We start from the raw sequence: 13,382 nt of genomic DNA on the forward strand, positions 1-13,382 counted from the left end.
GTCTGCGCGGGGCACAACCCCTTGAGGGGCGGGGCGATTTCCTGCCAATCACTGCCTGTTTGCCCTCCCCCCTGCGCTGGCCCGGCTGCCTCGGGGTGGGGGAGGTCGGGGAGGGGGCGATAAAATGGCGCAGGGGGCGGAGTGAGGCGCAGTCTTTCGCCCAGGCTTCGGCCCCGCTTCCGGAGGTGAAGAGCGGGAGGGACGAGGGGGTTTGCGTTCCCGGCTGGGAGGGGGATGGGGGCGCCTGTTGCTTCTCCAGGGGGCCATACATGCCCGTCCACCCCGTTGAAGGGTTGGGAGGCCTTCGCCCTGCTGGGAGAGGGCTGGTTGTCGTTCCTGAGGTGATGGCGGCGGGAGGGGGAGTGTCCCTGCGCCCCACCTCCACGTCGGCGGGCGGTAGATGCCCCTCACCCTGCTGAGGAAGAGGGAGGCCGTCGGGTCACCTGCGAGGCGGGGAGCGCTGTCAGTCTCCCTGCCCAGTGGGGGTGGGGGAGGATGGGTGTGTTAGGTAGGTTGGGGGTGCCGCTTCCCTTGCCCCACTTGGGGGGAACTGTTGCTAGGGAGAAGATTTTCCCGCCGCGCCTTGAGGGTGGGGGAGGGAGAGGATGACCCACCCCTTGGGCTGGCGGGGCCTCGGTCCCACCGAGGTGTGGGTGTGTGTGGCTACCCTCCGGATGAGTGGTGCATCTCGCAGGCCTGTTGAGGGGTCGGTTTGGCCCTTGCGGGGGGAGGGGCGGGGAGCCAGCCCGCGCTTCTCCCGCCTTCCGCGGGGTGGCGGGAATTCTCGATGTTTTCGGGGGAGGGAGGAGGGAAGTGCGAAGGTCCGGCCCCGAGGGCGATGCAGGGCTGAGGCCGTCGCATTTCTGGGGGAGAGCAGGGGGCAGCCCAAGCAGTATCCTACGAAGGGTGGACATGGGTCACCCTTCTTCCTGGCTCTCGGGACTGGAGGTGTCACCAGTTCCTTCCTGGGAGGGAGGGAAGGCAGCTGGCACCGCAGGGTGGGCCCCAGAGAGGGGAAAGAAGTGATTGGATTGCCTACCTGCTGATCTCCAGTTTCTTGTGGATTTGTTAGAGGCTGCAAGCTTTAGCTATCCTGTCTAAATTAAAACATTTTCTTTTTAAAAAGAAACCTGTTGCTGTAGCTTAGTAATACTTAGTTTCTATGACCCTGTGGAATGAGAATCCTGGAATCCATATCTAGTGAAATGTTAACCTAAAGCAGAAATTTCCAGCCCTAGGTTTGTTTTTGAGTCCTACAGTATTTCCATTTACTTCAAAGGAAGTTGCAGAATTCTTACAGATTATTTCAGTTCACTTTGATTTTAAGTGTTAAATGCCCATTTTACGGAGTGATAAAGCCTAGTGAGTGCCTTTTGTGCTGTGTGCTGCACACGTATTGCCTATTGGGGAAGGTTGGAAATCAAAGGCCTGTCCCTTGGAAATAATCTTTGCCCTTGGCCATACCTATCAGATCTAGCTTGGTAATGGTCTTGGTTTTAGAACCTTGAAAGAGGGATATAGGGTTGTGTCTGGTGTTGCAGTTTTAGTGGCCTGAATAAAATAAAGGCTTTGTGCTCTAAGGCAATAGGTTTTCTTAGGTACGATAAAAATAGAAAGGGAACCAGTTCCTGAGGTTGCAGCTAGGTGGTTAGAGAACAGAGCAAGGGGGTGGTAAACTGAAGTGTGAAGAAGGGGGTGGACAGGTGAGAGAGATGTGGAAGGACAGAATAGGGTCACAGGAGGGATGGGGAGCAGAGGAATTAAGAGATAGACTTGGGAGATGGGAAAAATATTCTTCCCTTAAAAATAAAGAGATCCTCATTTTAGGTGGAAGTTACAAAACAAGTGCCAAGAAAGGCAGTTAATGGTAGAATGGCAGACAGGCGCTAAGGCTGTCTTGTGGAAATTCACTTTAGACCTTAATTTTATCTGAGATTTCCCCCCTTTTGCAAATTCATTAAATATCAACTTTAATTAGTATAGGGCTTTTAGGTTTAGAGTGCTTTCATAAACATCCCCTCATTTGATCCTCATGATAATCTGTATTTGAAGATAACGGCATGTAATTGTATCCCCCATTTTTCAGATGAGTGTTCTCATCTGAATTGAGGTTCAGAGACTTTTAAGTGACTTGTGAGGTCTCTGAATTTAGGTCAGTCCCTCTTCTGTTACTTCAATAACTATTAATTCAAGGGATTTGCCCGATATTTCAGACGTCCACACAGCCTAGTCTTTAATTAATTCAGTGGCAATATGGTTGAATGCTCGGTTAAACTAAAAGAAATTAGAGTATACTAGATAATTTCTAACAAGCAAGGACCTAGGGGAAGTTCTCAACTAGATTAACATTCTTTCCTACCATTCCTGTGCTTCATTAAGACCTCTTTAGGGGTCAGGGAGGTGATGATGGTGGGATGAAATAGAAACTGTAGCCACTACTTAGCTTTTCCATTGTGCTTGTAGTACTCCAAGTGCTTTAGTTCACGGTCTCATTTAATTTTGGCAACAACACTATGAGGTAGCTACTGTGATGGTCCCTGTTGTATAGGAGAGGACATTTGAAACTACAGAATGTAATCATTGTCTTTCTCTACTGACTTCTTAATTTAAAACTATATTTTCTTAAAGATTTTATTTATTTATTTGACAGAGAGATAGAGCAGGAACACAAGCAGGGGGAGTGGGAGAGGGAGAAGCAGGCCTCCCACCAAGCAGGGAGCCCAATGCGGGGGCTCAATCCCAGGACCCTGGGATCATGACCTGAGCCGACGGCAGACGCTTAACAACTGAGCCACCCAGGCGCCCCTAAAAATAATTTTATTATTAAATATTCTAAGCATATAAAATGTATAGGAAGTAACATAATGATACCATTATCACGCCATTCAGCTTTATTTTATCGATGTACGCAGGCTGAATCCGAGTACTCAGAGGGGGTCTCTCAGATACCAGCCAACCAGGGTTCTTGGCTTTGTGCAGAATAGGAATCAAATGGGAGCCAGGAGGAAGCGAGAGCAGAGTTCATTGAATAGTGTGATAGAGTATAGCAGATGGAGTGTCTGGGACACTCCGAAAATGAAAAGTAAGTCGCTCTGTCACTTGAGGTTATGGGTTTATAGTGGAAAGGGGTCCAGGGTACATGTGCCTTCAGGAACCCAGGGAAGCCTCCGATCAAAGGTGAGTGTAAGGTGAACAATAGGTGTTATTCCATAAATCACTGAAGGTAGGGGATATCGATGCCAGTGTCAACCAAGGTTTGTTTTAAGCTAATGTCTGAGAACATGTTTGGGATCTGGTTCTTCTTATATGTTATCAGGTGTTTAAGGCCTAGGATGGAACTCAGAGAATGATTAACTTTCTTATCTCCCCTTGGAGTGGCAACATAGCTTCTTTGTTTTACTCAGATGCAAAATATAGAAGATGAGTAAACGGGACTTAGCAGAAAAACAGCAGAAATGGAATCTTTCTAAAATGGTTTCCCTGTCTCATTATGTTGCCCTTTATTTTTTTAAGCCCCAACACGGGGCTTGAAGTCACAACCCTGAGACCGAGACCTGAGCTGCTATCAAGGGTCGGTTCCTTAACCTACTGAGCCACCCAGGCACCCTGCCATGTATATATTTTTAAAGTAATTTCTATGTGCCCGATGTGGGGCTCAAACTCACAACTCCCAAGATCAAGAGTCATAGGCTCTTGACTGAGCCAACCAGGCCCCCCTTGTCATATTTTTTATAGGTCTTTTTTGTTCATTTTTTTAAAGAAATAAAACATTATAGATAGAATTGAAGGTACTCATGCCCCCTTGCCATTTCTTTTCCCTCTCCACTACCAGAGGTAACCACTGTCTTGAATTTTGTGCTTCCTATTCCCATGCAAGTTTTTATAATTTAATGATATATGTATCCATACACTATATGGTATTGTTTCTCTAACAGATTGCAAGGGGAAAAAAAGATGGGGAATATATAGATTAAAATACAAAACATATCGACCAGTTGCCTTGTGTGGACTTATTGGATACTGATTTTTTTTAATCTTTAAAAATAATTTATAAAATAATTGGTTACCCAAACCATATATTTTATGGTAAGGAATCCTTGTTATTTACAGATGAAATGATGTGATGCCTGGGATTTGCTTCAAAATAATCCCATTAAGGGGCGCCTGGGTGGCTCAGTTAGCTAAGCGGCTGCCTTGCGGCTCAGGTCATGATCCCAGGGTCCTGGGAGCCCAGTGTGGGGCTCGAACTCAGCAACCGTGAGATCAAGGCCTGAGCTGAGATCAAGAGTTGGACACTAAACTGACTGAACCACCCAAGTGTCCGGATTATACATTCTTTAAGGATGGAAACCATGTCTTTATTTTTTAAGAAGTCCTATAGAAACCAGTTATCTTGCTCAGTGCTGTGTGATGATAGTAGCTCAGAAAATGTTTTCTGAAAGAATGCATGAGCTAAAGCTAAAATTCAGGAAGTGGAGGGAAAGCAGGGTGTGGGGAAATTCACAGAAGGCTAATAAGGAATTTTCCAAATTATTGAGTTTAGTGTTTAAGCATTTCTTATAGCTTCTCAGATGTTGAAATGATATATGAAATAGAAGTTTTTTTTATCACCTTTCCCATCTAGAAAATAATTTAGATTAGGTCCATCACTGTTTAAAAGCTAGGTTTTAATTATATAAGTAATTTACAAATATTCAAGTAGAAAAGTAGAATGACACTGAAGTCTCCCCTTGATGTCTCTTTGTCCCCTCATAGGTTATAACAGTCATCAGTTTTGTGTTTATATTTTTCTGGATCTGTTCTTTGCATTTATATATAAATTGAAAATGAGACTTCGGCATGTGTGATCATGATTAACTTGTAGATCTTGGTGGAATCTTAAGACATTGCCTCGTCCCTCTTCTCCATCCTGTCCCCATTTTTTATAAATGAGGAAACAAGTCCAAATGGTTAAGTGGCTCACCCAAATTACTACAGCTGGTTAGTGACAGAACCAGGACTACAAGCAAGGTCTCAGTACTCCCAAGCCAGTATTCATCTTACTGGAGCAAATGATATTCTTAAGAAAGTACAAAATTGTTGGGAGGAACAAAACTAGTTCCTTAGTTGCATAATTTTTCCTCTAAAGGTTTTTCTTTGATGTTCTTGACTCAAAATCCAACTTTCTGGTATTTAAAAAAAAAATCAAGATCAAAATTAATAGGTAGAGTACCTTAAAGCATAATACAGTTGACTTTATAATTAGCAGAGTTGAAAGTGATGAGAAGATCCTCTAATTTTCTTTGTGCCTGCAGGAAGGTGGGAGTCAATCATTTTGACAAGTCTCCTGAAAGGAACAGCTAGCGGGAGCTGAAACCTTTTTCCATTTGGTCTCGTGGCAAAGAGATCACACCAGCAGCTCCACACAGTATGGAAGACAATTCTTATATTCTTAAAGTGTTGTGTTTTTTTTTTTAATTTTAGAAGTTGTACATTTGTTTTTTTTAAAGTATAAACCGTGAGAATCCAAACATTTTACATAATATATATTTGTTTTATTTGTATGTTGTGGATATTATTCCATGATAGTATATATTGATCTACTTCATTATGTTTTAAATAGTTGTAAAGTATTCCATAGTATGGATGTACCATGATTTCACTGAGCAATTCTGGTGATGGACATTTAGGTTGTCTCCAATATTTGGTGCTTTTGAATAATGCTGCTTTGAACAGCCTTACAAATGTATCCATGTGCATTTGTATAGGTACTGCTGCAGGAAAAATTCACAGAATTGAAATTGTGGGGTCAAATGGTATTGCAAATTACTCTCCACAAAATATTGTGCTGACTTACACTCTTTTATACTGATAGTGTGTGAGGATGCTTATTTCCTATATCCTTATCAACTTAGATATTATGGCATCCTAATTTTCACTATTTTGTTAGGAAGAAAATATGTCACTGTTCTAATGTTTCCATGATCCTGGTAAGGTTAAATATCTTAAAATTATTTCTCATGTTGCAAGTCACAGTGCAAAGAATTCAAAATATCAGGACACCACCACTGTAGAACAGATAGAAGTTGATATAGGGGTAATTCCTGTTCCTCAGTGCAATTGCCTCTTATTTTTCCAGATATGACGTGCTCACTTGTGCCCTCTGAGCAGTCTTCTGGAACTTCTCTCTTGCCTAAAGACAATGCCCCATTTTCTTGGGGTTCCTTGGATGACGATGGATTGGATGACTCCTTGCTGGATCTGTCTGAGGGAGAAGAAGATGATGGCCATTTTAGTTTCACAGAGGAAGATATTCAGGAGCTCTTGAAGGATGATGACCTTAAAGATGATAGCAGGCGTGTTGAGAAGGGAGGGAAAGGGAGTCAAATTCTATTTGATACTTCCCAAGAGAAAAATTCATTGTGTAGCTTGGGACCAGTAGCTGAGACCCCTGGCCTCTTGAAACTACCTCAATTAAGTACATCAGTTGGTCATGGACCAACTCCTACTAAACCATTAAACGGACACTTTGCACTAGAAAAGAATCCTATAAAAATAACAGTTGTTACACCGTTTGATCCAACAGTTTGTGATGCTGTGCTTGATAAGGACAAGACTGATTCATCCAAAGATACTGAAAAACCCTCCTCCCTTGGGGAAGAGATGAGAAAAGATGGTCTTAGCCCAAATGAGAGCAAACTCTGCACTGAGTCTGAAGGGATCAGTCCCAGTAATTCTGCTTGGGATGTGCCCCCACTCTCTTCTCCTTCAGACAATGACTTTGAACAAACTGTGTCTGATAAAAATATATCTGACAGTAAGAGAACTACACCTGTGTTCTCTCAGATCTTGGACCATTCAGAGACTCCGAATACGGGGTCTTCCTGGAAAAATGGATCAAATAAATCAAATTGTGAAGTGAGGTTTCCGGTTGTTTCCAGTTCATCAAACAAAGTAAGTATATTTTTTCAACGTAAAGAGAAAAATTATTTTCATTCACAAGCTGTATAGCAGAGCTTTGTATTCATCAAACAAATTGGGAGTTGAATCCTGACTAGAACTGTGACCTTGGTAAAATTCTTTAGCCTCTCTGTTTCCTCATATTTCTTATCTATAAATTGTACTAAATAATACTTCACAGGGGGCACCTGAGTGGCTCAGTCGGTTAAGCGTCTGCCTTCGGCTCAGGTCATGATCCCGGGGTCCTGGGATCGAGTCCCGCATCGGGCTCCTTGCTCTGCTGGAAGCCGGCTTCTCCCTCTCCCACTCCCCCTGCTTGTGTTCCCTCTCTGACTGTGTCTCTCTCTGTCAAAAAAATAAATAAAATCTTTAAAAAAAAAAAAAAAAATACTTCACAGTATAGTAAGGATTAATGAAATAATGTATTTATAGTAACTGGTATATAATATTAAATTACTACTTATTGAATAATTACTAAGATAATGATGATTTTACTATTATTTTTCCCTTCTTTGGGTTTCAGCTTAAGTCTCAATCTTTGGTTGCCACGCTAAATGAGATACAGCACCTGATCAGCCACTGAAGAGCTGAAAAATCTTGGGCAATTTATCTAACCTCTTTGAGCCTGATTCCCTGTCTATCAAATGGGCATGCCACTTAGGGTTTCTTCCTTTTCCTTAAAATTACAGTCACTATCTCATTTAAAGTATCTGTCATAGTGCCTGGTACACAGGAGGGTTCAGAAATATGCCTCTGTAGCCTTTATTAAGAATAAAAGAATATGTCCATCAATAGTGTTTTTAGCTTTTTCCTTATAATTATCTTTCCTTCTGCTCTGAACGAAAGCAGGATGTTCTTGACAAGGATTCGGGGAAGCTGAAAGTCAATGAGAGAAGACTAGGCAAAGTCATTCCTGTTCTGCAAGCCAAAAGAAGGTAACAGTATGATAATATTCTGGTTTCTATTTGTTCTCTTCAATTTCTTTCTTCCCCTCCTCAATTACCCCTTAGTGTGGAGTAAAACTATGTACCAGGTGTAGGCATACTTTTAAATTCTGGGACCACTAACATGTAGCTCTGTGACCTTGGGCAAGTCAAATGATCTGTGACTTCAGTTTATTTGTCAACAAATGAGGCTAATGATGCCTTTTCTGCTGCCTCACAAGGTTATTTTGGGAGTAAAAAAGACATATTAGTGAAAGCACTGTATAAATGTAAGATTTCTTTTCCTGTGCATCGGGAAGCCTGGTCACAGGACAGGAGGTTAGAATAATTTTAACACAAATATTAAAATACAATTATGTAGAAAATCCTTTTGTCATCTCTCCCAACTTGAATGCAACTGTCCTTGGGGAAAAATTATAGTGGAGGTTGTGGATTTGGGTCACCTTTTCAATCTATTCTCTTGTTGCCAGGAGATGGCAGTGTCTCTACATGGGCCTTCTCAATTAGCAAAGCTATTTTTTAGGTTGAGTCAGATTGGCTTCCTTACAATGAGATTAAAAAAAATTTTTTTGATTATACAGATATTAAATTTTTTCTGCTTTAAATTTTTTTTGAGATTTTATTTATTTATTTGACAGAGAGACACAGCGAGAGAGGGAACACAAGCAGGGGGGAGTGGGAGAGGGAGAAGCAGGCTTCCCACTGAGCAGGGAGCCCAATGTGGGGCTCGATCCCAGGACCCTGGGATCATGACCTGAGCTGAAGGCAGATGCTTAACGACTGAGACACCCAGGTGCCCCTGCTTTAAATTTTTTATTTATTTTTATTTTTTTAAGATTTTATTTATTTATTTGACAGAGAGAGAGAGGGAGAGCAGCGCACAAGCAGGGGGAGCGACAGGCAGAGGGAGAGGGAGAAGCAGACTCACCGCTGAGCAGGGAGCCCAATGCAGGGCTCCATCCCAGGACCCTGGGATCATAACCCAACCCAAAGGCAGACGCTTAACTGACTGAGCCACCTAGGCGCCCCACTGCTTTACATTTTTTTAAATACATTAAAAATATGGCTAACGTCCCCTTTGACTACTGTCCCTAACCCCAGTTTTTTGTTTTGTTTTGTTTTGTTTTGTTTGCATAATTGAGGGAAACTTTGTGACTTACTTAAAGTGGAAATTATACCAAGGAGCCAAGTCAGGCTACTTGGGGCAGTTATGTACTTACTATCTCAATATTCTCATCCACTGACTCCACAGTTATCAGTGCAGTCAGGATGAGCAAGGGCCAGACATTGTTCTTGCCAAGGTCACCAGTATTCTAATTGCCACATCCAGCTGGTTCTTTTTTTTTTTTTTTTAAGATTTTATTTATTTATTTGAGAGAGAGAGAATGAGAGACAGAGAGCATGAGAGGGAGGAGGGTCAGAGGGAGAAGCAGACTCCCCGCTGAGCAGGGAGCCCGATGCGGGGCTCGATCCAGGGACTCCAGGATCATGACCTGAGCTGAAGGCAGTTGCTTAACCAACTGAGCCACCCAGGTGCCCCCCAGCTGGTTCTTTTTGGTCTTTATCTAATTCAGTTTTTCTGTGGCTCTCTATCAAGTTAGCTATGTCCTGATTAACCTTGAATTACTCACCAAGTGCTTTCTTTCTCTAGGGACTAGGTAATCTTCACTTTCTTATGCCCTGTTAACAGGAGTTTATATCTATTTCTCATCTTCCTTTTTTTCTTACCTTCATACTTGATTTCAGCTTTTTACTAATACTGTCTTCTGTCACTGGATCTTAAAGAGTATTTTGCCTCTGCAAGTTAGTAGTTTTAACTGATCAGCAATATATGACTTCTCTCTACAAAGCACTATACTCATGGTTCTAATGAACTGTTTTTCCTCCTTCTGGTTTGCTTTGTTCAAGGACTAATGTTCCGACGTTTTCACAATCAGATCTAGAAAAGCAGAAGGAAAGTTATCTCAAGGAAGTCATTGCTCATATAGAACACCCGAAGGACACTAACCAAGGTAACATGGTAGCCAAAGAATGGCATGTAAAAGATGTGATGGGATTTTTTTTTCCAGTGTAATACAGATTAAACTGGGAGATTATTTTGAGTTTTCTTAAATTGATGAGAGAGATAACTTTCTTACCCAAAGATTTTTACTTGAAGGGATTGTCTAACCAAATAAGATCTTAAGTGGTTTGGCTAACCAGTATTAGAGGGTGATCCAAGGAGACTCATACCAGTACATGAAGAGTGCCTCCGCTATGGTTGAGGGCTGAAACCAGACCTGTAGTTTTTTAGATAGGGAATTTTTTGTTTGAAAAATAGAAGTGGATGACCAGGGGCTGCTTAGTAATTGTTAGTTTTTTATTTAGAATTATTTCTTTTCCTTGTTTCCTTTAGGATTTAAATGTAAAAAGCAAGCATTTCAAATACCATTCTGCATCTTGACATTTGAATAAAAGCTCTTAAAAGGTTTTGACTACCTTCCAGATTCTTCAAGCTGAGTTCTCCCTGGTTCACTAAAAGCTCTTACAAACCAAAATGACAGGATTCTTTCTCCAGGCCTCAAGAGATTATTGTCTATGTTATTATTCATCCTGGACTAGTAGCTGATCGGAAAGCTCCTAAAGGGAGGGGAACTTGTGGGCTATAAAGAAGGTGCTGAGATTAGAGAGGTACTCATAAAAGGATTCTTTCTCATGAAGATTGCTCCATATTCCATCATCTTCAGCTTCTTTGTTCATTTAGCAAACCTTTCTCAACTACTTTCAGTGGTGGTAGGTTTAAAGATTAGGGATTGGAAATGTAAAGAGGACCAAAGTAGGGTCCTGGCTCTCTAGGAATTGATAGCTCAGAGAAGGAAAAGATAATTATACCACATTTTTGATTGGAATACCTCTAATCAGTAGAGATATAATTCTAATAGAATTATGTATAAAGTGCACTAGGAGCAAGGAAGAAGCACTTCTGTTTGTGTTTGGGGACAGTGGAAGATGGGGAAAGAGGATGCTCTAGGTAGGCTCCATGGGGAAGATAATTCTGTTACTCGAAGATCTGTCATAAATCACTAGGAAGAGTTTTAGGGGAACTTTTCGCCGAAGATTCAGAGGAGACTCCCCTTTATTTATGAATCTTTAATTATTTAGTAGTTTTAGAACTACATTGGCCAGAAGAATTTTTTATTCCAGGTCCTTTTATTTTTTAGTCAAAGCTTTCATTAAGCATTCAAATGCTACTTGTAATGATTGCTCAGCTCTCTGCTTGTGAGCTCTCTTTGTTTGAACTGTTTTAAAGGTCTGGCTGGTGGAACTAGAGACATTCCTCTCCGACTGGCCTGGACCCCCTTCACCTGGGTCATTGATTGGAGGGGCAGATTAAAAGAAGTTTGTATATATTTAACCTCTGTGGAAGAGACTTGAACATTGCTTTTCCCTCTGTGAAGTGACCTTCTTTTATGTCCTAGGCAATTCAGACTGATGATATCCAATTATATTTTCCTTTCTCATTTGGGGCATTTAGAAAAGAAAATTTCATAAGAAAAGCAGTGAGCAGCTGCTCATGTTTGTAGCATCTTTTCCAGTCTCTCTCCCATTCAGCAGTTCCTCTCCTACTTTACCATAGTAATCTGTATCCCATGAGGAACAACTAGAATAATGCATATAGAGGAAAGACAGCATACTTTAGTGGTTGGGAAAGTAAAGTCTAGTCTAAAGTTAACTTCTGGGTTCATACCCTAGCTCCGCTGCTTACTGGCTTTTTGACCTTGAGCCAATAAAAACTCAGTTTTCTCATTTGCAAAATGGGTGTAATAATGAGGCTTAGCATATGTGAAAATTTAAGTACAACTGTAATGCATAGAACAGTACCCAGCCATAGCTGCCAACATTTATTGAACACTTGGTATTATTCACAAGAAAGGGTGTCCTTTCACACTGAAGTTTTTATAGGTAAAATAGTATGATGTCAGGTGTTTGTTTTCAGATCTTGAAAAAAAAAAGCCAAAACCCTGGAAAATTAGAGGAAACAACTTTAACAAAATGTTGATGAATGAAGCTGAACGATAGTTATGTGTGGGTTCAGTATGTTATTTTCTACTTTGTGTCTATTTGAAAAAATATCCATAGTAAAAAGTTACTTATTTTTTTTAAAGTGCATCTTTTAGGGGATTCCTTTTTGACATCTAAGAACTGTGAACATCACCAATTATTCTAAAAATTTCACAGGCCTCCAGTGCTTGCTTCTGCTTTCTAGGAACCCAGTGTGCTACCATGTTCTTATGTTCCTTCCCACTGCCGGCTATTCGTGCATCCAGAGTTTAAAGATTATATACTAAATTGCAGAGGAGAGTGGGGGGGGTCATATTTCATTGCTCCTCTATTTATATATGAAGTAAAGAGCAGCCAGAAGCGAACAGAGGAAGCATATAGTGCCTCCTGTCCTTTTTGATATGTGTAGTGCTCAGTCACCTCGGAAAAGTATAACTGTTCAAGTTCTTTATTAGATACAGAGAAATTAAAATGAGTAGATTTAAATGTAGTTCCTGCCAATTCAGTTTGAATCCTCTCCATTGGGTTAATCATCTTTCACTTTATCAATAATGTGTATGTTTTGGGTACAGAATATGATAATGTAAATCATCCTTCAACTAAATAATCTCTTTTTAGTTTAATGCCACATGAGTCTCTAATAACATTTAGAAAGAAATACCAACAACTTCTTCCTGACATTGCAGCTCATGGAAAACTTTATATGGAATTATAAGTTCTTAGAGTAGAAAAGGATCATAAAGATTTTCTTAATGTATCGGTATATATCTCTTTGCCAAGTGACCATTCAGCCTTTGCTTAGAATTCTAATAATACAAAACTCATTAAATCATGAAGCAGGCCATTCATTGCTTAAAAAATTCTAATTCTTAGAAAAGTTATTCTTTACATTGAGCCAAACTCTGCTTCCCTGTAGTTTCCAGTGGTAGTTTCTAGTTCTGCCCTCTGGGATCACAAAAAATAGCTATTACCGTCCAAATACTTAATGTATTCTAAGGACCTTTTCATGTTAAATATCTCAAGATTTTTAATGATTACAAAGTATTATATAATTTATTATTCCGTCTTGGATAATTAGGTTGTGCCCATTTTCATTAGTAATGCTGCAGTGAACATTCTGGTCAATAAATATTTATGTACAACTCTTATTTCTATAGGATGAATACCTAGAAGTGGAATTGCTGGGTAAAGTATATAAATATTGTAAAAACCTCTGTTACATGTTACCAGATTGTCCTGCCCCCAAAAATTGTATTAATTTTTTTGTCACCAATTTGATAGGTAAATTTTAACATATTTTGTTTTAATAATTAGTGAGGTTAAACATTTTTTATTTATGTTTTTTTGAAATATATATTTAATTATAATTTTTAAAAATCATTTAATATCTAGTTTATATTCCAGTTTCCCCAGTTGTCCCAAAAATGTCTTCTTGTAAATTGTTCAAACAGGATCTAA

At 40.4% G+C, this 13,382-nt stretch overlaps 1 protein-coding gene across 9 annotated transcripts in view; it reads left to right on the top strand.

Moving 5' to 3' along the window:
• Positions 1-13,382, top strand: part of S100PBP (S100P binding protein) — a 46,472-nt gene that overhangs the window by 11,930 nt on the left and 21,160 nt on the right. For 3 of the 9 annotated variants that reach the window (XR_014144785.1, XM_081818002.1, XM_081818009.1), the window contains exons 1-5: positions 64-185; positions 5,295-5,407; positions 6,119-6,933; positions 7,786-7,874; positions 9,792-9,895. Coding sequence is in view for 8 of the 9 variants with exons in the window: in XM_081818002.1 (XP_081674128.1) it covers positions 6,121-6,933; positions 7,786-7,874; positions 9,792-9,895 (1,006 nt within the window). In the remaining variant the exon portion in view is untranslated. Of the gene's footprint in view, positions 1-63; positions 186-320; positions 342-826; positions 3,178-5,294; positions 5,408-6,118; positions 6,934-7,785; positions 7,875-9,791; positions 9,896-13,081; positions 13,174-13,382 lie in introns of those variants that run through there. The other 6 variants (XM_081818010.1, XM_081818008.1, XM_081818004.1 and 3 more) reach the window with 6 other exon arrangements.

The sequence above is a fragment of the Leptonychotes weddellii genome, chromosome 4 (assembly GCF_054177405.1).
Source record: "Leptonychotes weddellii isolate Sample4059 chromosome 4, ASM5417740v2, whole genome shotgun sequence".
Lineage (NCBI taxonomy): Eukaryota > Metazoa > Chordata > Mammalia > Carnivora > Phocidae > Leptonychotes > Leptonychotes weddellii.